Below are 27,959 nucleotides of genomic sequence, written 5' to 3'. Positions count from 1 at the left end.
AAAACTATTATCCTAACCATGAATTGGTTTCCTTATGATTTTAAAAGTTAATTATAAAGTTAGAACTTTAATGCAATAGAGTAATTAGGCCAATGTGTAACGAACAGAAATATGTTCATTTACCAAAAACCGGGCAGTGATAGCTCTGCCTGGGTGCCAGGAAAAGGTGTCGTGCATAATTTCAAGTTGTTTGATTCTGGTGTTAGTTTAGACGGTGGGAATCTGAGGTTTTAGGAGGTAAAACTAACTTTTTGCAACTTTCCACACTTTTATCAGGTAAATGTCACTTGGTGCTGTGTGTTCTAAGTATTGTGTATAGTAATCATACTTATTTTATTTTCTGACAGCCGTAGTGGTAGTGTGTATTAATGTACAGTTTGAGTGTAAAGTTTCAAGTTACCAAACAGTTAACTCTTTTTACCATATGTTAAGTAAAACAGTGATTTAGTAAGGAAAGAATGACTCACTTAAAATTCTTCACAGGAAGAGAGTATGGTATTTTAGTACTAGTGGAGAACAATTAGATGTCTCTCTTAAATTTGCTTGGAGTTTGTGTTTTTCTGATCTTTTTAGTTAGGGTTCAGCATTTTAAAAATATTTTGTGGTTACTACCCATTTAAAGATAGGTATTTTTCTTAAATATGGTTTTTTTAGGGTATAGATTATACTAGTCTATATTTCTGAGTAAATTCAGTATCCAGAAATTATTAGAATTTTATCACAAAGTCATTTAGGAGTACATATCAATTAATGATCATCTAGTCATAGAAATAGAAAAGTGTGTCATTTAGGTATATGCTATATACTATTTGTATATATAAACTCTTTTAACAATTTGTATATTGACTTGTGCTCACTAAGATAAAAATTGCATTATACAGCTTACTTTATAAACCATGGTAATTTAGAGTTTCTGTGTGAAGAAATCATTGATTGGAATTCTTGTGACAGTGCACCTGTAAACAAACAGTAAATGGAAAATGGACTTGGTGCTGAAATTTCATTCAGATTCACTTAAAATTTTAAGCTTCCCAGTACAACCATGTTACTTTTAGAAGATTTGTTGAGATTTGAGTAAAGAGGCTAGTGTACAAACCACAGCAAGGTGGAAAGAATATGGCAAAATTCTTTTACCCAAACCTAAGTGGGATTAAGGTCATTCTCTTAGAATAAGGGGGAAAAAATGGAGAATTGTTCCATAAAGGAGAAGTTAGCATTTTATTTTGAAGTCTAAATGTGTATCGAATGTGTATTTAAATTTTCAGTTTATAACTAATTCAGATGTCCTATGGGAAAATACATGCCAAAATCTATAATGTGTGAGAATAAGAAGTGTCCCTTGAAGAAAAAAATATAAAGAAGCTGTTGTATGTGAAATAGGGTAGCCTGTAGGAAGGTAGGAGAAATCAAAAAGAAAATCTGAGTACATTATCTAGAACCTGTAGTGTGAGCTGACTTGCACATTGAAGGGACACATGGAGGGCAGAGAGAGGCGGTATTAAATTGGGGAGATTCTGAAACAGGAAGTCTGATTAGTTCACAATGAAAGCTATATATTAAAACAAATTGGTGCAAGTTGGATAATAGGGAGACTTGAAATTATACAGCTTGGTGTAGTCATTTGCATTTTTGGTCACTGTGTTAGTTTCCTAGGGCTGCTATAACAAAGTACAGCAAACTGAGTGATTTAAAACAGCGGAAATTTATCATTTCACAGTTTTGGAGGTTGGAAGTCTGAAATCAAGATGTTGACAGGGCCATGCTCTACCTTCTAGGGAAGAATCTGTTCCGTGCCTCTTAGCTTCAGGTGTCACTGGCGTTCCTTGGCTTGACGTTATATCACACCAGTCTCTGCCTCTGTTGTCACATGGCATTCTCCCTGTGTGTCTCTGTCTTAATATGGTGTTCTCCCCTTTTTGTAAGCACTTCAGTCATATTGAATTAGGGGCCACCCTGCTGACCTAATCTTAATTTGATTATCTCTCCAAAGGCCTTATTTCCAAATACGATCACATCCATAGCTCCTGGGATTAGGACTTCAACCCCAGTCTTTTTGGGGGACACAGTTTAACTCATTACAGTCATGTAATTTATCTTTTACAGTATTCAGTAAAATTTTAGCACCATATAGCAGACCAAATCAGAGGGTGCCTTGGGAACAGAGTAAATTCATTTACCTATCTCAGTGCCTAGCATGTGGCAGGTCATAGAGGTAAAGCAGTGAATAGGTGAACAAAAATCTCTGTTCTCATGGAGCTTACATTCTAAAACATTGGTTCTCAAAATGTGGTCCCTGGAACCTCAGCATCATCTGGGAACTTGTCAGGAATGCAAATTTTCAGGCTCTATTCCCCAGACTTCTTGATTCGGAAACTCTTTTAACACGCCTTTCAGGTGATTCTGATGTAGACTCAGGTTTGAGAACCACTGATCAAGATGGAGAAAAGAGACAATAAACAAGATGAGTAAGTAAAATATGTAATGTATTAGATGTTAATAGGTGCTGTGAGTAGGAATAGGGTGGCCAGGGAAGACCCCCTGAGAAGTAAAGACCTGAAGGAGTTGGGGAGTGAGCCATGTGAGTATCTGGGAGAGTTGTGTTCCCAACAGAGAACAGCAAGTGTAAGGATCCTCATGTGTTTGAAGAACAGCAAGGAGTCCAAAGTTAGAACACAGCAAGGGAACAGATAGTAATAGGTTCAGTTTTTGAAATTGCTATTTATTCCTTTTTGACGTACAAAAACCAAATACTAGAAGGAGAGATCAGCAAGAGAGGAGCATGGGGGGTAGGATGGCAGACTGTGTGAGGTTCATCTTAAGGTTTTGGTTTTGTCTCTGAGTGACATTGGGAAGACACTGGAGGGTTTTGAGCAAATGAGTGACATGATCTGATTTAACTTTTAAAAGGACTGGTAAAAATGGATTGAAGAAGCCAAGGATGAAGAAAGAGAAAAGTTGATTAGGAGGCTCTTGCAGTAGTTGGGAGAGAAAAAGTGGGAGGATAAGAGGAAGGGAGAAAGGTGGCTTGGATTAGGGTGGTAGTGGTGGAAAGGTTAGAAGAGGTACGAAATTTAAAACACACAGGATTGTAGTGAGAAGTAAGCTTTTTTCTTCCTTCTCTAGTTACTTCAGTCACCCAGTTGCGAATGTAAGGATACACTAGTATATAATCTACGTATATTTTATGCATTCATTTGGCAGTGTCTGAAGACATTTTGGGTCACAAGTGGCGGGAGTGCTACTGGCATCTAGTGAGTAGAGGCCAGAGATGCTGCGAAACATCTCACAGTGAACAGGACAGCCTCCAAACAGAGAATTATCCAGCTCAAGATGTCAGTTATGCCACGGTTAAGAAACACTGGCTTAATGGGATTTACAGAGGTTGGGGTATGGACAGTGGAGGGAAGGGGATGTTATATAGACAGAAAAGACAGTAAGAATAGAGGAACTCACTGCATTGAGATATTTATTGAACTGTAAATAGTTCAAAATTGCTGAAGCATAAATTATAAGGGAGGGAGAGACGGGGGGGTGGGGCATACTGTACCTGTAAGGTAATGTAATTCTTTGAAAACAAAGTTATAAAACAGGAAAACTAACACATTATTAATTCTATATTAAATATCACTCACCTGATGCCTATGTAAGGATAGGCTAGTATCATATGTATTTTATGTATTCATGACATACCTTTTTATTAATTTTTTCAGTATTTCTAACCTACATGGCTCATCTGCGAGTTTTTTTCAAATTGTCACAAATCTCAAAAAAGTCTTCCAGTATATTTATTGAAAAATATCTGCATATAAGTGAACCTGGGCAGTTCAAACCCATGTTGTTCAAGGGTCAACTGTAGTTACCTTTGGTGAGAACCTGGGATAGAGATGAGAGTGAAAACATACTCTTTGTGTGTGTGTGTGTGTGTGTGTGTGTATGTATGTGTGTATATGTATACGTATACATATATATGTACATGTGTGTGTATATATATATATGTATACATATTTAATCTACGGTTTCAGTTAGGGTTTGTTTTTTCCTTACATTTCTCATTTAAAAAGTAGCCACTACACCTTATTAACAGAAAGTCATAACCTGCCAAATGTGCAAAGATTTTCCTTATTAGTTCATATAGATCATTGTTTTTAACATCTGTAGCATATTCTATGGTATGGATGTACCATATATTTTTTTAAACTTGTTCCTCATTAACAAACATCTGTGGCAATGTCTGCCATGAACATCTTTGCACAGTTCTGTGTTTGTGTCCGTAAGAGAAATTTCTGATCATGAAATGATGGGTCAAGGCATACTTGAAAAATTTTAAAGATGTTGCCAAACTGCCCTTCCAAAAGACGGTAAATGTGTATATTCTGAGAAACAACGGATGAGCGCCAGTTTTCTCTCATATCTATGTCAATACTGGCTGTTACTGAACTTAACATTTTTTGCCGCTGTGATAGGTTAAAAATAGTATCTCTGCATTTGAGGTTTACATTTCTGTAATATGAGTGAAATGTGAACATTCTTGACCATTGTATTTTCTTTTCCTTCGAATCCTTTATTTTCTTTAACTGTTTTTATATTAGGTTGGCCTTTTGTCTTTTTCTTTGTGATACTTTTTGTTTATTTTTTGCTGTACAGATTTTTTTTAACATTTTATACAGAAACATACCTTTGAACCAGCAATTTCACTGCCAGAAATTTATTCAATGCATAACCTCATACAGTTTTACTATAGTTATACCTTTTGAGTTTTGAAAAGATCTCAGTTCATGATATAAAGATGTAAAAAGATGTTTTCTTCTAGTTTTTTTTTAATTTCATTTTTTAAAAATATTGAAATCTTAGAAACATTTGGAATTTGAAAGAGAAAGATAGGGATCCAGATGGTTGCCTTTTATCTTTTTCCCAGAAGATTATTTCAATATCATTTCTTGAATAAGCCATCTTTTTCTTGATCTGAAATGCTATGTGTATTATGTATTAAATTTCCATATGTACTTTTTTTTTTTTTTAACAGACTATTTTGATCTGATAAAGACCACCAGGGATATATATCTTTAGGCTAACAAAGTTAGGTTAATTAACTTGCTGCTGTGAGGGAGATCACACCAGAGGAACTGCCAGAGGGGATAGGGTTATTATAGGATTCTGGAGAAGGGTGGAGTTTAGACAGAATTTAAATGAGACAATATTTGATAGGTTTAAAGCACAGCAAGACTGTGAATCAGGTTAATTAACATCAGGCCTGGGCTGAGAAGTAGACTTAAGAGTCCTGTTTCCTTGAAGACTACAAAGTTAAGATAAATGTGGAATGTTGTGTCTGGGAAACCCTTATCTGAAGCTCTGTGTTGGAAATTGAAGCTGTTTCTGATTAGCGATTCATCATACATGTCAGAGTGGGGTGTTGCAATCTCACTGATACACTTTCAAATAATTCTAAGTCTGGTTGTAGAGAAAAAAAAAGTTTCTCAGCAATATATCTTTAGTATGAATTAATAAAAGTGTTTAAAAAAATTTTTTCCGATTCACAAGTACACTGATATGCCTGTTCAGCCTGAATATCAAATTGTTTTAATTACTATACCACATGTTTTACATGTTTATTTTTCCAAACAATATTTACAATAATTTTTGCCACATTATTTAATTTTTAAAAATCTTGTATCTTAAGTAGGTCTGCCTAGGCTTAGTCCACCGCTATACCCCTTTCAGGAATTTCCCAGGTATACGCTCATGTTTATTTTTTCAAACTTTTCAGTTACGTTTTACCAAGTTACTTAACTTTTAAGTATCTTATATTTTAGTTGGGATGACATTTTAGATAGATAGATAGATAGGTAGAGATATAGATTAATTTGGAGCAATCTACATCTTTATCATTGATTTTTTTTTCCAATTTTTATATTGTGGTAAAATACACAAAATATACAATCTTAACGATTTTTTTTTTAAGTCTTTACTTTTTTTTTTTAATATTTATTTTTAGCTGTGTTGGGTCTTCGTTTCTGTGCGAGGGCTTTCTCTAGTTGTGGCAAGCGGGGGCCACTCTTTATCGCGGTGCGCGGGCCTCTCACTATCGTGGCCTCTCTTGTTGCAGAGCACAGGCTCCAGACGCGCAGGCTCAGTAGTTGTGGCTCACGGGCCCAGTTGCTCCGCAGCATGTGGGATCTTCCCAGACCAGGGCTCGAACCCGTGTCCCCTGCATTGGCAGGCAGATTCTCAACCGCTGCACCACCAGGGAAACCCCATCTTAACGATTTTTAAGTGTACAGTTCAGTGGTATTAAGTACGTTTATATTGTGCAGTCATGACCACCATCTTCCTCCAGAATTCTTCTCATCTTGTAAAACTGAAACTCTACACCCATTAAATAGTAACTCCCCTTTCCCTCTAGTCCCCGGAAATCACCATTCTACTTTATGTCTTTATGATTTTAGCTAAGTATCTCATATAAGTGAAATTACAGTAAGTCCCCTACATATGAACCATCAAGTTTTGAACTTTCAAAGATGCAAACGTGTTTGCACGTCCAATCACATAGTGTATGTTCACGTGTCTGGCGTACATTGTTAGATGCATGCATCCTCTACAAGTGGTTGTACTTCTGTGTACTTTAAAGTACTGTATAGAGTACCATAGTACAGTATCTTTATTTCAAGCCCAGGATGTCCGGAAGCAAGCGTAAAAGCAGTGGTGATGTAGCTGGTACTGCTAAGAAGCACCAAGCAATAATGATGGAACTTGCTATGCAACACAAGGAGCTTACTAATGAAGACCTGATGGAACTGGAGGAGAGAAAGGACGAAGAGAGACAAGAGGAAGAAGTAACTGAAGAACCGAAGATATTCACGATGCAGGAAATGGCAAGGGGATTTTCTTTATTTGAGGAGGCACTGTTAGTTTTTGAGGCACAGGACCCGAACGTAGAACGGTACACGAAGGTTGCAGCAGCTGTTCAGAATGCAATCTAGTGCTACCGTGTCATCTATGACAAGAAAAAAAGAACTACTACCCAGACATCACTGGATCGTTTTTTCAAGAGGGTAGACAGAATTGAATCCAGCAAGGAACCAAAACCCGGGCCATCAGCGTCAGATGTGAGTGAAATTGCAGCTTGCCCTCCATCTCCTATTGCTGACGATCCTTCAGCTCTACTATCTCCCACCTCCTCTCCGTCCTCCAGTCAGTAACTTTTCTTGCCTGTTCACTCGATGCCAGCCCCTGTATGCCAGCTGTTGTACTGTACTACTGTACTTTTCAAGGTACTATACTATAAGATTAAAAATGTTTATTTTTTTTGTGTGTTTGTTTTTTATGTATTATTGTGTGAAAAGTATTATAAACCTATTACAGTACAGTACTGTGTAACCAATTGTGTCAGTTGGGTACCTAGGCTAACTTTGTTGGACTTACAAACAAATTGGACTTATGAACGAGCTCTCGGAACGGAACTCGTTCATGTGTAGGGGACTTACTGTATATAGCATTTGTCTTTTTGTGACTGGCTTATTTCACTTAGCATAATGTGCTCAAGGTTCATCCATGTTGTTGCATATGTCAAACTTTCCTTACTTTTAAAGGCTGAATAATATTCCATCTTGTATGTAACACATTTTGCATATTCATCAATCATTGATGAACACTTGGGTTGCTTCCACATTTTAGCTATTGTGAACAATCCTCCTATACAAATGGGTGTACAGATATCTCTTTGAGACCCTGCTTTCAGGGGTCTTTTGGATTTAGATTCTTTTGGACATCTACCCGGAAGTGGAATTGCTGGATCATGTGGTAATTCTATTTTTAATTTTTTTGTGGAACTGCCATGCTGTTTTCCACCGTTGCTGTACTATTTTACATTCCCACTAGAAGTGCACAAGTGTTTCCGTTTCTCCACATCCTCACCAACACTTGTTTTCTGGGGTTTTTTGATAGTAGCTATCCTTAATGGATGTGAGATGGTATCTGATTGTGGTTTTGGTTAGCATTTTCCTAATGATAAGTGATGTTGAGCATTTTTTTCATACTCAACATGTTCATGCCTATTGGCCATGTGTATATCTTCTTTGGAGAAGTGTCTATTCAAGTCCTTTGCCCATTTTTGAGTTGGGTTTGTGTTGTTATTGTTAAGTTTTAGGAGTTCTGTATATATTCTGGATATTAATCCCCTACTAGATGCATGGTTTGCAAATGTGTTCTCCCATTCTGTGGGTTGCCTTTTTACTCTGTTGATAATGTCTTTTAATTTACAGGTTTTTAAAGTTTTTATAAAGCCAAGTTTGACTATCTTTTCTTTTGTTGCATGTGCTTTTGGTGTCATATCCAAGAAATCATTGCCAACTCCATGTTGGGAAGCTTTTATTTTATGTTTACTTCTAAGAGTTTTATACATTTAGGTCTTAGCTTAGGTCTTTGATCCATTTTGAGTTAATTTTTGTATATGGTGTTAGGTAAGGGTCTAGTTTTATTCTTGAGCATGTGGATATCCAGTTTTCTCATTACCTTTTGTTAAAAAGACTGTCCTTTGTCCATTGAATGGACTTGGCCCCCTTGTCAAAAAGCTTTTGACCACGCATGCGAGGTTTATTTCTGGGCACTTTGTTCTATTACATTGGGCTATATGTCAATCTTTGTGCCAGTGTCACCCTGTTTTGATCACTGTAGCTTTTGTAGTAAGTTTTGGTATTAGGAAATGTGAGTCCTCCCGTTTTACTCTTCTTTTCTAAAATTGTTTTGGCTCCTTGAGGTACCTTGAAATCCCATATGAATTTTACGATGGATATTTCTATTTCTTCAAAAAAAATCATTGGATTTTGATACAAATTGCATTGAATTCGTAGATCACTTTAAGTAGTATTGACATCTTAACAATATTAAATCTTCCAGTCCATGAACATGGGATGTCATTCTATTTGTGTCTTCTCTAATTTCTACTGAGGGTGCAAGACATATTAATGTTCTCATTGAAAAGTAACAAAAAGGTATTCTCACTTTTGATCTTCTGAATCTGAAATTGTGGGAATAGTTTTAAAAATAGAGTTATAGTTTGAGACTTAATACAACTTGGTTTTGAGGTGTTATGTAATTTTTGGAAGGTTTATTTGTTTCTAATCCTTACATACGTTTTCAGGATTCATAAAATTCCAAGGTCCTTTCTAGTACTGAGGTTGTGTAACTGTAATGCTCATAAAATATTTCAGGGTCATTAGGTGAAGGCTGTGTGTTAATATTTTCTATTTCTGTAGTTTTAATAAGTTACTAATAGAAGATATTTTTAGTCTCTCTGTCTCTGAATTAATATGTACTTCTGTTATAATTTGTATGAGTTGAATACACATCAAAGGAAATAGTATATATAGTTCATGTTATATATCTAGTTTATGACTTTGGGTTATATAAGTGTATAACTGTGTCAAATGATGGGACCATATGATTTTTTATTCAGTAAATTAGGCAGTATAGATAAAGATATCTATTTGGAAAAAATAATTTCATCTGTGCCCCCCACATACACACACTTAAAACAAACAAACATTTGAATGCATTTTACAAGCCAGGCAATGTGTTAGTTGCTGGAGAGATAGAGATAAAAGAGTTATAGCTGTTGTTCTTGAGGAACTTATAGTCTAGGGGAAAATAGTTACGCACATACCTACTATGATGAAGTATGATAAGTACATAGTAGGAGATGTGAATGAAGGAACAAGAAAATATTTGATGGGAAAGCAGTTAATTTGATCATGGGTGATGGGGAAGATTGATTATGAAAAGTACTGAAACTAAGGTAACCATGAAAGATAATTATGCATTTATCCAGTAGACATAACTGAGGAGGGCACTCTAAGCAGAAAGAATAGAATGGCCAAAGTCATCCATATGAAAGGCCATGGCGGATTTGGAGAATGGCTCAATATAGGCTTTATGGATAGGGAGTATCAAGAGTGCAGGAAGGTAAACTAGAGCTAGATCTTGTTTACCAAGTAAGCAGTATGGACTTGATCCTGTGGCATTGGAAAGTATTTCCGTTAAACAAGACTGCTGTGTGAAGCCTTTATTAAGTTGGGAAACAGGTAAGAGAGTTGAGCCCAAGGGAGAATGATCAAGGAATGGAGGGAGAAAAGTGTTTACAGAGTGTAAAATAGATGTGGAAATATAATCAGGTTTGGGGACTTGGGGCATGAATAAGGAGATGCTTTGCCCTCTTATTTCAAGCCAGCTGATACTTACTGTACCAGTGTCTTGTGAAAAGCATCATGGTCAACAACTCTGAGAGGTAGGAAACTATTTTTTGTCTTCTGGGAGTTTATATTCTGTAAACAGGAGAAAGTATACCAATGACCATATCCTTAGTTCCTAGGACAGTATTTGACACATTGAAAGGTGCTCAATCAGTATCACCTTCGAAGGGTTTCGTAAAACCTCACAGTCAAGTTAAAATCAAGTTGTATAAATCTCAAACTGTAATTCTGGTTTTTTTAAAAATATTCCCACCAGTTCCAGGTTCGGAAGATCAAAAAGCGAGAATGCCTTTTACTGTTCTGTGAGTTTCACAAATATTTTTTGCATCTTCGGTGATTTCTATAATACCCAAAGTTAGTGCTGTGTTATAATGCTTTATATCAAAATGAAGAAAGGGAGAATAGAAAAGAGTGCCATACCAATTTCCTTTCACATGTGCTCTACTTAGTGGCTAACACTCAGGTTGGGATTTCCAAGCCTACGTATACCCAGCAGTAACTCAAAGAGAACTGAATCTAAACCCAATGGAAAGAGCATTGAACTAAGGAAAAGGCTCTCTTCCCTGCTTTAAACATTACTCTTGGGGCTTCCCTGGTGGCACAGTGGTTAAGAATCTGCCTGCCAATGCAGGGGACATGGGTTCGAGCCCTGGTCCGGGAAGATCCCACATGCCGTGGAGCAACTAAGCCCATGTGCCACAACTACTGAGCCTTCTCTCTAGAGCCCACGTACCACAACTACTGAAGCCCACGTGCCTAGAGCCTGTGCTCCACAACAAGAGAAGCCACCGCAATGAGAAGCCCGTGCACCGCAACAAAGAGTAGTCCTGCAACTAGAGATAGCCCAGGCACAGCAACAAAGACCCAACACAGCCAAAAATAAAATAAATAAATTTATTTTTAAAAAAACAACAAAAAAACATTACTCTTTGAGCCGAGAAGGGAAGTTGAATACAGCATGTTCCTTTTTGAGTTCTATTCACCCAGAAATCAACTCTCAAGCCTCTATCCTATTTATCTCATGATCCAGCAAGCTACCAGCCACCATTCAATATTTTTGGAGAGAAAAAAAATTTTAGTCAAAATAATGCAACAGTTCTCAAAGTGTGATCCAGGAAAAATGAGATCCCTTATATTCTTTTAGGAGGTTGATAAAGTCAATCTATTTATACTAGTATCAAGATGTCATTTGCTTTTTTTCACTCATTCTCTTACAAGTGTACAGTCAGGTTTTTTAAGAAGCTACATAATATATGATATTGCAACAAATTGAATGCAGAAGGAGATATGGAATGCCAGATCCAGGTATCTTCTATTAAACCAGATACTGAGATTGCAAATATTTTAAACAATGCTACTCTTCTTAATAATTTTTTTAGAAAATATAATTCTTTTCCATAAAATAAGTTATTTATGTAAAACAGGTAGTGGATTTGTCACTACTATTTATGAATAAATAGATATTTATATTTTTGTTTTAATTTTTAATAAAATTGTAATCAACAGATATAAGTCACATAAACAAAAGCTATTTGAGATCCTCACTAATGAAGAGTTTAAAGGGATCTTGAGACTAAAATTTTTGAGAACTGCTCAAGTAATGTATACTCATTGAACTCAATTTGGAAAAATATGGAAAGAAAAATAGTCTTAGTTGCCCCTAATTCCACCACTGAAATTAGAAATTAGAATTAAGATTAGAAATGAGAAATTGTTAACATTTTGATATATTTTTTCTAGTCTTTTTTTTTAAGATAGCTTTTTTTTTAAGCACAGAATTGTAATAACATTATAAATAAAACTTTGCATCCTTTTTATTTTCACTTGTGTGCTAAGCATATTTCCATGTTGTGTAATTTTCAGAAAAAGCTTAGTGATTCTAAAATATTCTATTTAGTGAATATATGTTAGTTTATATAATTTTATCTTTTATTGATTCTAATTTTTGACTGAATCTTTCATTTAGCAGATACCTGAGGGCTTATGTGCAGGCATTATTCATAGATGCTTTTTTATATTGTATTAAAATGATTTCCTTCAATTATATTAAGAGTTGAGCCACTAAGCTATACTTTGAAGACAAAAAGGGAATACACTAAAGAAAAATTTAAGTTATCTTGCGTTTTTAATGATATCAGGCCACATGGCAAACTATCAAAAGTATCAGGAGGGCTTCCCTGGTGGCGCAGTGGTTGAGAATCTGCCTGTCAATGCAGGGGACACAGGTTCGAGCCCTGGTCTGGGAAGATCCCACATACCGCGGAGCGACTAGGCCCGTGAGCCACAGCTACTGAGCCTGCGCGTCTGTAGCCTGTGCTCCGCAACAAGAGAGGCCGCGATAGTGAGAGGCCCGCGCACCGCGATGAAGAGTGGCCCCACTTGCCGCAACTAGAGAAAGCCCTCGCACAGAAACGAAGACCCAACACAGCCATAAATAAATAAATAAATTTAAAAAAAAGAATCACTCTGGGTAAAAATGAAAAAAAAAAAAAAAAGTATCAGGAATTTATGTAACTCTTTTAGCCTGCATCATGCTGTGGAAAGTTTAAATGAATGAATTTAAACCACTTAGAAGAGTATCCTTTGCATTGAATCATCATTCAGTGTTACCTATTTTTATATGCTAGATCATATTTTAGATTTGGCTGTTATTTTTAATGTTGTAATTGAGATATACAAATGACCAACTGTGAATATTTTCCCAGGTTCCATACCTGCAACTCTTAACAGCTTGCTCGGCATTTCTGCATCAGTTCCCTACTGTTGCTTTAAAATTGAAACAGTGTGATGCACTGAATATTGATCTGACCAAGCCTGTCCTGTCTTTAAAATATCTTTACTTATCCCTCATACTTACTGGATAGTTTGACTGGGTATAAAATTCTAGCTTGGAAATCTTTTTCTCTCAGAATTTTGAGTGAGTTTCTCCATTGTTTTCAACTTTCAGTATTGCTGTTTGAAAATTCAAAACCAGTGAATTCCTGATCTCTTACATGGTGACCTTTTGCCACTTTCTCTGAAAGTTTACAGAATGGTTTCTTTGACTCAAGTGTTGTAAAATTTTATTATAGTGTATCTTTATGGGTCTGTTTTTATTCACTGTGCTGGGTATTATTGCATCTTTTCAGTTTGGAAACTTCCTTGAAATATTTGGTTGTTGATTTCCTCCCCTCTCTTATCTACACCTCTAAACTGATTTTTAGTTATCAATTGTCTCTTTTTTTCCATCACCTTGCCTTTTTGTTTTGCTCACTTTTGGGGTGATTTCCTTAACTTTATCCTACAGCTGTTCTATTGAGTTTTTTGATTTTCTTATAATTTAAGTTCCTGGGGTACTTTTTCTCAGAAAAAAATTTTTTAAGGTAGTGTCTTGTTCTTATTTCAAGAATACGATGGCATGACTTTTATCTTTCAGGATATTAGTGATAGTTTTGAGGGGTTTTTTTTTAAGTTTTCATCTCATTACATGGTCTCTTTAAAGTTACATTAAATTTGACTATGTTGATCTTTTTGTTTCATATTAGAGGCTTTCTTTAAAATATCTGGTGATTCTTAACTGGCTATATTTTAGAGTAGATATTAAAAAAATAATTGAAATCTCTGTACATGTTTTTAGGGCTTATTACCAGTAGTCCTCACTGTATGATGGTTGAACTGGAATGATTCATTGCTTAACCTTTTGGGGATTTCATAATGCAAAACCAAACCAATTGGTTTTAAACTTTACCTGTACAACAATCACTGTAACAGATGATGCTGAGACTCTGTCCGTAGGCCTTTATCTCCTTCCTCTTCACAGGCTTTGTTGTAGGGCTGCCGTCACACTGCCAGATCCTGTTTTGCCAATGTACAGGCTCTGGAATTGTCTGGGAAATTTGTTTCCTATGGATGGCCCTTAACCAGTGATTGACTGTGTGGGTACAACTCTGAGGTGTGGCCTACACTGCCTCTAGAACTACCTTGAGGGATTACCCTCCATGGACTTTGCTTGGTATCTTACCCCTTCTTGACTTCCTACCCTTCCCTCTCCTACTTCCCTACAAGGTTTTCCAGGAAATACTTTCTAATAAATCACATTTGCACAAATACGTCATCCCAGAGTTTGCTTCCTGGGGACCCAACTTAAGATAACTACTAATGTTTGGGCTGCATTTCCTTTAATAATGTATTATTTTGGGGTAAGATTGGACTGAGGTTTTCTATTTTATTTTTGGTCTCTCTTTGTCAGATATCAGTATCCAACCTTTTACATAAAAGAAGAATTGGTTAAGTTCTGCTACTTAATTTTCCAGAATGATTTATGTCATATAATAATTATGTTTTTTGAAAGACTGAAGTATTTTATCCAGGAAAAACGTGGACCTCTTTGAAATCTGGCTGTTTGACAACATTCTTTATTTCTTCTCTGGTTTTTTGGTTCATTTAGGTTTTATATCTTGAGTCAACTTTGATTATTTGTTCTTTTAGAGAAATGTGTTTTTCATTTAGGTTTTCATGTTTAATAGTTATTTGTTATATAAAATACTCTCTTTTTTTTTCATTTCATCTGTGAATTTGGATATAGTTTGAATCCTGATTTACACAAACCAAATGTGAAAAGACATTTGTGAGCTAATTGAGGCAATTTGATTATAGAAGACAGTTGGGAAAATTTGATTACAGACTTGAGTTGGATAAGTCCAAAGAATTATTGTTAATTTTGTTAGGCATTGATAATTTTGTTAGACATTTGATAAGGGCATTTTGGCTTGTAAGAAAATGTCCATATTTTCGGAGAGGTGTATAGAAGTATGTAGAGGTGAGATGACTTGATGTCTGGGATTTGCATTAAAATACTATCATCAATTGAACAAATAATAAATAATGTAGCAGATTTTAAAGTTATAATTCAGTCGTGTGACAGATATAAGGGGGTTTATTGTTATACTTTTGTGTGTATTTGAAGATTTTTTTAAATTTTTTAATTTTATTTAATTTATTTTTTTATGCAGCAGGTTCTTATTAGTCATCGATTTTATACACATCAGTGTATACATGTCAATCCCAATCCCCAATTCAGCACACCACCATCCCCACCCCCCCACGGCTTTCCCCCCTTGGTGTCCGTACGTTTGTTCTCTACATCTGTGTCTCAACTTCTGCCCTGCAAACCGGTTCATCTGTACCATTTTTCTAGGTTCCACATACATGCGTTAATATACGATATTTGTTTTTCTCTTTCTGACTTAACTCTGTATGACAGTCTCTAGATCCATCCACATCTCAACAAATGACTCAATTTCGTTCCTTTTTATGGCTGAGTAATATTCCATTGTACATATGTACCACAACTTCTTTATCCATTCGTCTGTTGATGGGCATTTAGGTTGCTTCCATGACCTGGCTATTGTAAATAGTGCTGCAGTGAATTAAATTAAATTAAAGCTTAAATTAAGCTTAAAAAAAAACCTCTGAGTTACCTCTCTAATGAAATTAGAGTACATACTTGTTAGCACATTCTCTACTACCCCTCCCCACTCCATTTTTATTCACATGATATGTCCTTTCTGCCTACGTGTCTTACAGTTAAATTACTATATCACTTTATCTCATGTAGCTTTTCTTTCTAGGATAATAACATTTCTGCTTTGTTTCATCATTACCACTCCACAGTGTTATATTGGAAAGGATTAAAACCTTTTATTAATGCTAACCCTTTCATTGTGTGATTTCTTCATTTGTGAATTTGCGTTTTTGTTTTTGTTTTAATTTGGATTTAACTCTCAGCTGGTAACTCATTACCTTTAAGTAGGTAATGTATCAAGGGTATGTGGGTACTGAGTTCTTTGCATATTTGAGAATGTCTTCCTGTTATATGGATTCTTGAATGACAACTTGCTGAATCTTTAAGTCTATGGGAATGTTGTCCCCCTCAAAAACTTGGGTTTTTGCAGCATTTCTTTTGACATATAATAACACAGAGGAGAAAGCTGCCTAATAATTTTTCCCTTGTAGTTCTGCCTAATTTTTCCCTTTGACTTGCTTATTTTTCCCTGGATACTTATAGAGATATTTTTTTTAAGTGAAGTTCAGGATCTCTTTTTTTTTAATTTAGTTTTTTAAAATTTTATTTATTTTTTATACAGCAGGTTCTTATTAGTTATATATTTTATGCATATTCGTGTATATATGTCAATCCCAATCTCCCAATTCATCCCACCACCAATAACAACCTCCCCCCACCCCAAGTTCAGGATCTCTTAACCAAGGTTTTTCTTGATTATATGTGAGACCTCTAAATATTTTGATGCATGGCCTCCATTTCAGTGCATTTTCTTTCATATCTTTGACTTTTTTTTTCCTTTTTCATTTGTTCTATTCTCTTTTGAGAAATAAGTTATTTCTCTGTTGGCTCTCCATTGCCCAGCTTTCATAGCTATCATTTCCTGCATAATTGCTTTAATCCCTTCAGTTTCTAAAAGACTACAAAATAGTCCCAAGTAGTTTAAGATTTTCTTTCCTATGGAGTTAGTATTCAGGTCTGTGCTTTTCCCTTGTCTTTTGCATCCTATGTTTAATTTTGTTTCCCACTACAAGGTTTTTATGTAGGTTCCATGTATTTCTGCTTGTTCATTTTTTAATAGAATCAATTCTAGGTAACCTTGCTTAAAAATCGTGTAGTTGAAAATCTCTTTTATTACTTAGATAGATAGATAATTGTTTTATGCACCATTTGGATCTTCCCTTTAAATTTTGAGCTAGAGATCTATGCTGCTGCTGGCTGACAGTTTCTGTCTAGTCAGTTAGCTACCTGAGAGAGGTAAATTGGGGAGCTGGGACCTTGGACAGCTGCAAGTAGGAGCTTTGTCTCTGACTTTTTAATGATTTTTTATTTTAAGACTCTAGGCAGTAGGGGGGCTTCACCAGGTTGAAGGCATATCATTCAAATTTGTTTGGTTGTTTTCCCATTTTGTCAGGGTGAATAGTTCACCTTGATAAGAAGTTGGGTTTGTTTCATGGGTCAGAACACATTTTTCTCTGCATAGTTACCTTTGATCTGTAGTGACTGGACATCCTTTTACATTCCCATCAGCAATATATAGTGATCTAGTCTTTCCACATCACCAGCATTTGGTGGTATCACTGTTTTTTATTTTAGCCATCCTTATGGGTAAGTAGAGATATCTCATTATGGTTTTAATTTGCATTTTTCCTAATGGTAAATGAAGTTGAACATTTTCTCATGTGCTTATTTGTCATCTGTACATCCTCTTCAGTGAAATATCTGTTCATGTCTTTTGCCTATTTTCTAATTGGATTGTTTATTTTTTTCTGTTTACGTTTTGGGAGTTTTTTTTTTTTGGCTGTGTTGGGTTTTTTCGTTTCTGTGTGAGGGCTTTCTCTAGTTGTGGCAGGCGGGGGCCCCTCTTCATCGCGGTGTGCGGGCCTCTCACTATCGTGGCCTCTCTTGTTGTGGAGCACAGGCTCCAGACACGCAGGCTCAGCAGTTGTGGCTCACGGGCCTAGTTGCTCCGTGGCATGTGGGATCTTCCCAGACCAGGGCTCGAACCCGTGTCCCCTGCATTAGCAGGCAGATTCTCAACCACTGCGCCACCAGGGAAGCCCCGGGAGTTTTTAATATATTCTAAATACTAGTTCTTTGTTAGGTATGTGGTTTACAGATATTTTCTTCCAGTTTGTAGCTTGTCTTTTCATTCTATCAGTAGGGTGTTTCACAGAGCAAAAGTTTTTAATTTTGATGAAGTCCAGTTTATCAGTTTCACCCTTTTATGAATAATGCTTTTGGAGTCAAGTCTAAGAACTCTTTGCCTACCTCTCAATCTCGAAGATTTTTCTCCTTCCTTTTTCCTAAAAATTTTATAGTTGCATGTTTTACATTTAAGTTCATGATCCATTTTGATTTAATTTTTATATAAGATGTGAGACTCGGGTCAGGGTTTATGTTTTTGCCTAGGGATGTCCAGCACCATTTATCGAAAAGTTTATCTTTCCTCCACTCAGTTGCTTTTGTACCTTTGTCAAAAATCAGTGGAGCTATTTAAGTGGTCTGTTTCTGGTTCTCTGTTCTATTCCATTGATCCATGAGTCTATCCCTCTACCAGTACTGTAGAATCTTGATTTCAGTAGCTGTATGATGTCTTGAATTCAGGTTGACTGATTCCTCCTACTTTATATCCAATTGTGAGGATCAGAGAAAGCATATAAAATTTTCAAACATAATGCCTCACATACAGTGTACTTGTAAGCATTTATAAGTTGTATCTCTATATAAGATTCATCCCAGTTTTATAAGGAAAGTCTTTGGGGAAAAAAGTTTTTGAAAATCATTTTAATGTGATTTGAAGAGAGAAATGTATTTTGAATATGTAAATATAACAAATGAATATGATAATCCAGAACAGATTACAAATACTAGACTGACAACCCTGGCAGGATATGGTATAAAGTACTAAAATTTAAAAAACAAACAAAAAACACTGAAAGCCTAGGACTTTATTGTGAATTCTACTGACTTTCTGAAAGCCTAAAAAACTGGAGGAAGGATTTGCTCGTGTAATAAAGGGCATTAAAGTCTTGGTGATAGGATGTTAGCGACCAATGAGTGACTGAAAACCAACCATAAGAGAAGAGGAGCATTTATCTATACACAAGGATAAAAGATCAGTCTACCCTCAAAGTTTCTGGCACCGGTGTGGGAAGACCATGAGTAATTTTTAGAGTTTTAAGAAGAAGAGAGATTGTACTAGGTCAAGTTGTGCTTCAGGTATAAAGGCAGTAGTAAACATTCTCCAGCCTGCAACAATTTAGAATATAGCACCAATGAGCACCATTACAAAAATTACTTGCTGAAATCCAGCCAACAAAAACACGACATTAATAAAGAACTCACATTTAGAGCAGCTGTGATAAAAGAGCTAATAATGAGCATAGAATCCAATTTAAAATATATTCAGGATCAAGCAGTCGTGGCAATTACAGTGTAATTTACAGAATATAAACTATGTAAATTTTACAGAATAAAAGTACTTCACAAAAATTGATTGTTGTGGGAGTATGTATATATATGCTGATTTACACATTCTCAAAGCAAGAAATCAATAAGTACTGTCAAATTTGAAATATGTAATTAAAAAATAAGGCCTCTGATTGCTTTATGTTTTTCATAATCTTTATCTTTAGAGGGATTGTTTAGAGGAGGGGGTTCACATTCTAAATGTTTATTAGCTGACGTTCAAAGTTAATTTAGATTCACTTTATTTTCCTTTTTTCTATAAATTCAAATAAATCTAATTTAATATGTTAAATCTTTAAAGTAGCATGACTAATATAATCACAATTCTGTAAAACGATAGCACAGTGGTTAAGAATCTGAGTTCTTGATTCAGGTTGCTGGTGTGACCTTGGGAAGCTTACTAAGCTCTCTGTGTCTGAGTTCATCTGTAAAGTGGGATTAATAGTCCCTAGTTTATGGTTTACAGGTAATCCATGCTCTTATTAGTACAGGGCCCAAATGTTAGGTATAATTATCCCCCCTTCTATCTCTGTTATTCATAAAGATGTTATTCGTATTTGTAATGATATTCACCAGATGTTAATGGTAGTTGTTTCTAAGTGATGGGATTTGGGGTGGTTTCTTTCTTCTTCACATAGTTCTGTATTTGCTTGATTTTTTTTTTTAACCAATGAATAACACAAAACTGTTCCTTAAAAAATAAAAATATAAATTTTAGTTGTGCCAGCACTTTTGCATCTGAAATCTGTAGTTTTAAAATCTCTTCAAATGATTCTGATTATGCATCAGGTTTGGAAAACAGGTGGCATTGATAACTTCCCTGCATTCAATTCTAATCAATATATATTGAAGCCCTTGTAATGTGCAGTGTTGTTAAGCAGTGTCTTCTTCCAATCTGGTCTACTTTAGACTCTTGCGTTAAGAATCTGAAGAGGTGGGGGTGATGATTTTTGCCAGAAATCTGAGTGGGGCTTGGGGTGCATTCCACTCACATGAGATAGCTCTTTTATGCCAGGAACAAGAATGAAAAATGGAGGTATACAGAAATTCAGTCATAAGGCAGGAGCCCTTGAAATTGGAAGGAGATGGGGTAAAAGCAACAGGGATAAGCCAGCACATGCTGACTGAGAATTCTCTGGACCGGAAGGGGTAAGAGTATGACAGGCATCAAACAGCATCACAAAATATTTTAAAGTTAACAAATTTTGTAAAATCAAGAAATCAATTTTCCCTCCACTCACCCCAGAACAGGTGTCTTTCTAAAAAAGTGCTACCTCAGCTAAGAAAACCCTATCCATCTACAAATAATAAAACCTCCATGCTGCAGAAGTAGGCTTGTTCTGAAGCTCAGTATCTTCTTGGAAAATGGCTGGGTAGCAGGTTAGTATTCATGGTTACTGGAGCTTGATCAGCACTTCCTTCACTTCAGATATTCACTATGGTGATGGAAATAAGAATTTTCTCTGGCCCTACAGTCCTTACTTCCTGTTCTCAGTCACAGTGCTTTCTGTCTGAGTGGTACTGAACGCCACTGTGACTATTGCTTTCCAGTACCAGGAGTGGTAGACTCTGCAGCCATGGAAATTTCAGTTGGATTTGTGCCCTTCTGAGACTGTGACGTGATTATATCTGGTGTTAAGGTAAGGAAAGTCACAGCCAGTACAAAAAGAATAAAAAATCAAAACTAGTGTGTTAGAAGGCAGAGTGTCAGTGGGAGAATTACAAGACGTGGGGAATTGTGGCTCCTAGTTGACTTCTCAGTTTCTTAAGTGCCTGCTAATGTTACCTTAATAGCTTTCCTTCGGGTTTACCACTTCAATCTTACTCTGCCAGTCTTTCTTTATTTACCGTAAGAAATTTGGAGTTGTGATGCCTTTCACTTACTTCTCTCAGCTTGATGTTTTCAATTCATGATTCTTTCAAATCACTGACCTCAGTTGTATCAAGTCTTAATAATGTACACTCCAGTTAAAGGGAGAACTCACATAATAGCAAAAATATAGTTAAATAGTCAGTTCTCTTTGGCTTTTTGAATGTAATCTCAGACCAGGATTTTGGCTAAAGCAAGGTCTAATGAACTGGGCTTCTAATAATCTGGAGAATTTTAGGGTTTCAAAAGAAGCACTTAAAGCAGGAAGGCTATTTTTCTGGGATTGTAGATTACACCTTTTGAATTATAAGGATTTTGTTAAAGGGCAGTTTGAATGGAGAAAAGAGGACAGTGGGAGGGAGAATTTGAGGACGCTGCCCCTCAGGGAAAACAGCAGAAAGACTTGGTAAACTTGTTTCTGCTTTTGCTCTGGGAAATTGAATGGGGGAGTTGAGCGGGACATATATACTCTTTACCCATGAAGGCCTACCTTTCTAAACTTGAAGTTATAGTAAAGATAGAGTAAAAGAAGTAAACAAGTGCCTGCTGGGTTCATATTGGTAATTTGCATCTCTGGTGTTGAGCAGCTTTGCTCTCCACTTCCCCTTAGGGTCATTCTTCTCAAACTGGAATTGCTATTCAAGAGAGAGGGTCTGAGATACAAGATACAGGATAAGCATGGTATTGTTCCATGGCATGCCAAATTTACTTACAGATTTTGGAATAAATATTTTTATGTCAAATATACATATATTAAATGTGTATTAAATGGGATAAAATAAAAGGTCATATGAAAGTATTTTTATATAAAGCTTTTACTAAAGTAAATGCTAATACAGAAAAGTGTGTAAATCATAAATGCAGAGTCTAATGAATATCATGAAGACAACAAACCAGGTAACCACTACTCATTTGTTTTGTCTGATTTTAACATACTTTCTTTTTATAAGTGTTTGGATGACATATCTCTTTCCATCCTTTTGCTCTTAACTTTCTGAATATATTTAATGTATGTCTCTTGTAAGCAGCGTATACTTGTGTTTATTTTTTTCTCTAGTCTGGCTGGTAATCTTTCTCTTTTAAATCGAATTTTTAGTCTTTTTATAGTTAATGCCATTGCGGATAAATTTGTGTTTAGTTAATCATATAACTTTGTTTCCTGTTTGTCCCACGTATTTTTTTATCCACTTCTCCCTTTTTTCTACCTTGAAAATACTTGTATTATTTTATCATTTAATTTTTTCTATTAGAGTTTTACTTATATATTTTTACCTTTTTTAATGATTACATCAGCGATTATAGTATACATTCCTAGTGTCTTAAAGTCTGATATTAGTATTTTTACACAACAAAATGATTTTAGAACACTTAAACTCTTTGTATCCTTCTCACACTTTTTGTGCCAGTTTTGTCATTTATTTTAATGATAATAGTAATATTACCTTGTGGGAACTTTTTAATGTTTTATGTAGCCAGTGTTCATTTGTATTTATTTATATACATAAGCTTTTTATAGCTCACTCTTCCTTTTTACATCTCTGAATTTTCATGGAATTCTTTTCCTTCTGCCTGAAGAACTTGTTTTAGTATTTTTTTTAATTAATTATTTTATTTATTTATTTATTTATTTATGACTGTATTGGGTCTTCGTTGCTGTGCATGGGCTTTCTCTAGTTGTGGCGAGCAGGGGCTACTCTTCGTTGCAGTGCGTGCGTGGGCTTCTCATTGCGGTGGCTTCTCTTGTTGTGGAGCATGGGCTCTAGGTGCACAGGTTTCAGTAGTTTTGGCGCACAGGCTCAGTACTTGTGGCTCGCGGGCTCTAGAGCACAGGCTCAGTAGTTGTGGCACACGGGCTTAAGTTGCTCTGCGGCATGTGGGATCTTACCAGACCAGGCTTCAAACCCGTGTCCCCTGTATGGGCAGGCGGATTCTTAACCACTGCACCACCAGGGAAGTTCCTCCTTTTAGTATTTCTTTTAGAGTAGACCTGCTTATTATAAATTCATTCAGATTTTGTTTTTTCAAAAATCTTTTTCAGTTTTTTTTTTTAATAAATTTATTTATTTATTTATTTATTTATTTCTGGCTGCGTTGGGTCCTCGCCGCTGCGTGTGGGCCCTCTCCAGTTGCGGCGAGCGGGGGCCACTCCTCGCCGCAGTGCGCGGGCTTCTCACTGCGGTCGCCTCTCCCGTTGCAGAGCATGGGTCCTAGGTTGCACGGGCTTAGCTGCTCCGCGGCATGTGGGATCCTCCCGGACCAGGGCTCGAACCCGTGTCCCCTGCATTGGCAGGCGGACTCCCAACCACTGCGCCACCAGGGAAGTCCCTCAGATTTATTTTTGAAGGCAATTTTTGCTGGATATAGAATGCTTTCTTTGTCTTTGGTTTTTGGCAGTTTCACTGTGGTGTTTCTTGGTATCATTTTCTTTTTTCTCCTTTTTTTTTTTTTAGTTTTTAAATTTTTTTGTGTTTCATAGAGCCTCCTGAATCTGATAGTTGGTAGTCTTTTGTCAGTTTTGGAAAATGTTCAGTCATTATTTCTTCACATACTGGTTCTCCTCAATCATATGTCTCTTTTTCTTCAAGGATTCCAATTAACACATATGTTAGACCTTTTCACTCTATTCCTTATGTTTCTTTTGCTCAATTTTTTATGTACCATCCTATGTCTTTTTGTACTTCAGTCTGTGTAATTTCTTCCGACCTGGCTTTTGGTTTGTTAATTTTTCTCTTCATCTATGTCTATTCTATACCTTATATCTTAATCTTGTCATTTAACTTATTGACTAACTAAAGTTATTAGTAGGAAAATCTCTTATCTAAGTGTCCTGGGGGTCAGTTTCTATTTTCTACTCTTTTCTCTGTTTTCAGTCAGACTTTTAATTTTGATACCTGATTATTTTTTATTGTGTTGGACATTATCACTACCTAAAAATTATAATAATAATTTGAGGTTCTCCATAATTTTATATTTATCTGGGAAACTTTACTTTTGCAGTTAAGCTAGGGGTAGATCGCCTTAATCAGTCAGTGGTTAAGATGATTCCAACTTGGGCTTCAGTCCTTGTGAAGGTTGGTCTAATTTCTGCTCCATCCTTATTCCTAGATTGTAGCCTTTCAGGGTCCAGATAAAAGCCTGCCTGTTTTCCAGGACCTCTTCTCCGAGGCAGATGCTGGACTCTGTATTTTTTCTTAGCTTCTTTGCATCAGCTACTGTTTTCTCTGTCAGAATCAGTAGTTGTCTTGAGGAATGAAGCTGTGCCAAATGTCCAGCCCACCTTTCCTGACTTCTTTCTCTTTCCAGAGCTTGTCCCCCCTCCCCTCAATTCTCACTGCCTTGATATCTTACCAGTGTCTCCAAACATATATTTTTACATTTTGTTCAGTTTTTCTGGTTGTACTCAGCTGAATGGTTGCTTTTAAAGAACCTAGCCATTCTGGAGATATAACCACATGAAGTTGTTTTGTTGTTCCAGTGGTGATCATTGGTTTGTTTATTTGTTTTTACAAAGTATTTCAAAGCAGTTTTTATTTTGACAGTCATATCTCCCAGACCCCTACCTTCACTATACATGTCCATTGTTCTGTGCTGTTAGTGGTGATTGGGTAGAGAGTTTGAGAAATGCAATGGAAAGAGCACTGACTTTTTAAGCAGACAGACTTGGGTTCAAATAGTGAATTTTATTGATTTTGTCAACCTGTGCAAGTTATCTGTTAACTTTTTTAAATTTCTGTTTTCTTATCTGCAAAGTGGTCATAGTGAGAGTGAAAAATGAAATTAAAATTAAAATTTTTTTCAAGCAAAATAAAGTATGGACTGCATCTGGCATGTGCTTAGCAACGTTAATGCTTAGCAATTATTTTGGTAGATGCTTAGCAAACGTTTAAAAAATTATATTGGTGAGTTGGAAACTGTAGAATTAGGACTATTCTCATAAGAATTTCATAGGAATTTATAAGTTCACTATGTGGTAATTATTAGCAAACCCCTAAGAAGGGCCTGTTTCGTTGTCGGGCAGTTCAACAGGCATTTGTTGAGCAACCACTGTCACAGGCATCCTACTTAATCCTAGTGATATATAGATGCTGTTCGGGGTCTTGCAGTCCAGTGGGATAACAATGAAAGATGGTGAGCAGGTGGCAGCTGCATTCAACACTGCAATGAAGCCTGGGTATTAGGGCGAGGGGTTGGCAAACTTTTCTTTTAAAGGGCTAGATGAGGCTTTGTGGGACATACTGCCACTGTTGCAGCTACTCAACTCTGCTGTTGTAGTGCAAAAGCAGCCATAGTCACCACTGGGTGTATTCAAGTAAAACTTCACTTACAAAAACAGGTGGCAGATAGGTTTGGCCCTGCGGATCCCGAAACAGTGCTGACTCTAGCCTTCTACAAGCTAAGAATTCGTCTTACATCTTTAAAAGATTGTTTTAATAAAAAGCAAGAAAAAGAATATACAAGACACTATTTGTGGTCCACAAAGCCTGATGTATTTTATTTCTAATTCTTTACAGAAAATGTTTGCTGACCCCTGATGAGAGTAGGTAATGATTACTACCAAAAGAGAAAAAAGGTAAATATAAGTATTTTGATAGCAAAGAAAAAGAACGTGGCAAGCAGGCTTGGGTCCATGCAGAATCCTGGCTAGAAGAACAGGAAATTCCGTGTGTAAATACTGACATATTTGCCCGTGCCCCACCCCAGCAGTGATCCTCCTAGTTACTACTTGTTTATTTTATTGACTTGTCCATACTGTGTGTTTTCGCAGCAAATAGAGGGACAAAAGTTAAATACTCTTAGATATGTTCTCCTGTATGAAAGGAATTAACTTCCCGGTACAGCTAAAAGTTATCAGTCCTTACTCTTGGTATTTATATTGCTTTATAATTTATAACATCCTGCTAATTTTTTTCTTACAGAAATACATTTTCGGGAAATGGCCTCTAAATCTTGGCTGAATTTTTTAACCTTCCTTTGTGGATCAGCAATCGGATTTGTTTTATGTTCTCAGCTACTTAGTATTTTGTTGGGAGAACAGAGGGACCTCCAGCCTAATATTCTTCATAATGATCCTCATGCTAGGCATTCAGATGATAATGAACAGAATCATCTAGAAGGACAGATGAACTTTGATGCAGATGCTAGCCAACATAAAGGTATGGCTTACTTTATTAAGGAGTAAACAGAAACCATATTTTTCAATCTGTTTAAGTGTTGAGAGAATTGGAAAAAGTTATTTATATGCATTTTATTATATCACTATATCTTTTGATGAAAATGAGCTTAATTCTAGGTATTAAATGACAGTTCTTGGTTTGCCTCAAGAGAAGGAAATTGCTAAAACCCAGATTTATTTAGGGTGTAAGATTTTAACTTTGAATTTATTTTTAAATAGAAATAGTTCAGAAACCATAACTTGGAGAAAGGCAAGACTTTCAAGTTAGATTTGTTTCTAAAAATTTTAATTTTGTTATGGTTCATATCTGTATCTTTGGTTTTTGCTATCATCTTGTTTTAATCTTGGTTTTTGCTTAGTCTTGTTTTCCTAGAAAAGCTCAAGAGGTATATGTAAATCTCAATTTATATTTTGTCAGTAGCTAACGTAACTAATCTTTTCTTGTTTTGAGAGGCATAAAAAATTAGGGAAGTAGAATACTAGGAATGTGTTATATATAATGACTTCATTTTCTCCTGGTCTTCTACCTCTATCCAGATGTTCTGAATTATGTCCTCTATGTTCCCCTTAAATGTTGGTTTTCTCCAAGTTTCTGTCCTTTGGCTCTTTCTTTGCCTGTGTGATGTCATCAATCCCCATAATTTTAGTTTCCATCTGTTCCTTGCTGTCTTTACCTTAGCCCAGTTCCAGACACTACGAGAAGACATTCAGAATTCAAAGATCTCTGCAAATTGTGATCTATTTGACAGAGAAGAATACAGCAGCTTGAAAAACCATTGGAATTCTGGAATGCAGAGAGTCCCCCATTAAGGGTTTTTTTCTCTTATCTTTTTGGCAGTAAATTGCTTCTTTCCTACCTCTCAAGCTGAGGTTGAGGGTGAGGTATCACATCCTTGTTGAGTTTTATGAACTAGCAAATACATGCATACTGTTACAAAGTGTGTCATGTGTGTGAATGTTTATATGACAGTGGTTCAGCTCTGAGCAGCCATGTTCTTATCACAGAGCAGTTTAATCATCGTGCACTTGACCTGTATCATTGCTCTAGGTCTTCAGTTGATCAGTTGGAGCCAGGCTTCTCTACTCCTGGTAGGCTGTAGTAGATCGGCCTCACTGCAGGCACATATATTAGGATCTACTTGTCCTACTTGATGGTCCACAGAATGTGGGGTATGCTAGAGGTCTGTTTCTCTCAGACTTAACATGTGTAAATCACACTCCTTTTCCTTTATAATCCTAAAATTCATTCTTCCTCCTATTTTTATATAGCTCATTACTTTCTGCCTAAGCCAGAAACTATGAAGTCGTGGTAGGTGCTTTCCTTTGCTTACCAATCAATCCTGTTTCTCATAAATTCAACAGTCTGCTTCTTTACCATTTTTTAGGTTACTTCTCTCAATCTCTAGCACGCTTCCCCTAGTTCAGGCCACATATCCATGTACCTGCTCTCAAGCAAACTTCACCATGCCTTTTGTCCTTTCTTCTGGTGAGCTTCATTTAAAGACCTAATTTTTGCATCATCTCTTATTTTTCCTGATATTGCTTTATATCCTTTTATTCTCTATTCTAGCCAACTTCCCATTCCAATGTTCTATAGTGTTTATAAGGCATTGCTTTATTTTACCCTCAGCACACTGAAACCTTCATACATACCTCTAT

At 36.1% G+C, this 27,959-nt stretch overlaps 1 protein-coding gene across 3 annotated transcripts in view; it reads left to right on the top strand.

Annotated features, from left to right (window-relative positions):
• Positions 1-27,959, top strand: part of C1GALT1 (core 1 synthase, glycoprotein-N-acetylgalactosamine 3-beta-galactosyltransferase 1) — a 48,309-nt gene that overhangs the window by 1,152 nt on the left and 19,198 nt on the right. For 2 of the 3 annotated variants that reach the window (XR_011074843.1, XM_068550615.1), the window contains exon 2: positions 26,044-26,280. Coding sequence is in view for 2 of the 3 variants with exons in the window: in XM_068550615.1 (XP_068406716.1) it covers positions 26,044-26,280 (237 nt within the window). In the remaining variant the exon portion in view is untranslated. Of the gene's footprint in view, positions 1-25,638; positions 25,698-26,043; positions 26,281-27,959 lie in introns of all 3 variants that reach the window. The other variant, XM_068550616.1, reaches the window with a different exon arrangement.

The sequence above is a fragment of the Eschrichtius robustus genome, chromosome 8 (genome assembly GCF_028021215.1).
Source record: "Eschrichtius robustus isolate mEscRob2 chromosome 8, mEscRob2.pri, whole genome shotgun sequence".
NCBI lineage: Eukaryota > Metazoa > Chordata > Mammalia > Artiodactyla > Eschrichtiidae > Eschrichtius > Eschrichtius robustus.
Note: the sequence above shows the minus strand (reverse complement) of the source record. Positions and strands in the feature narration are given on the sequence as shown.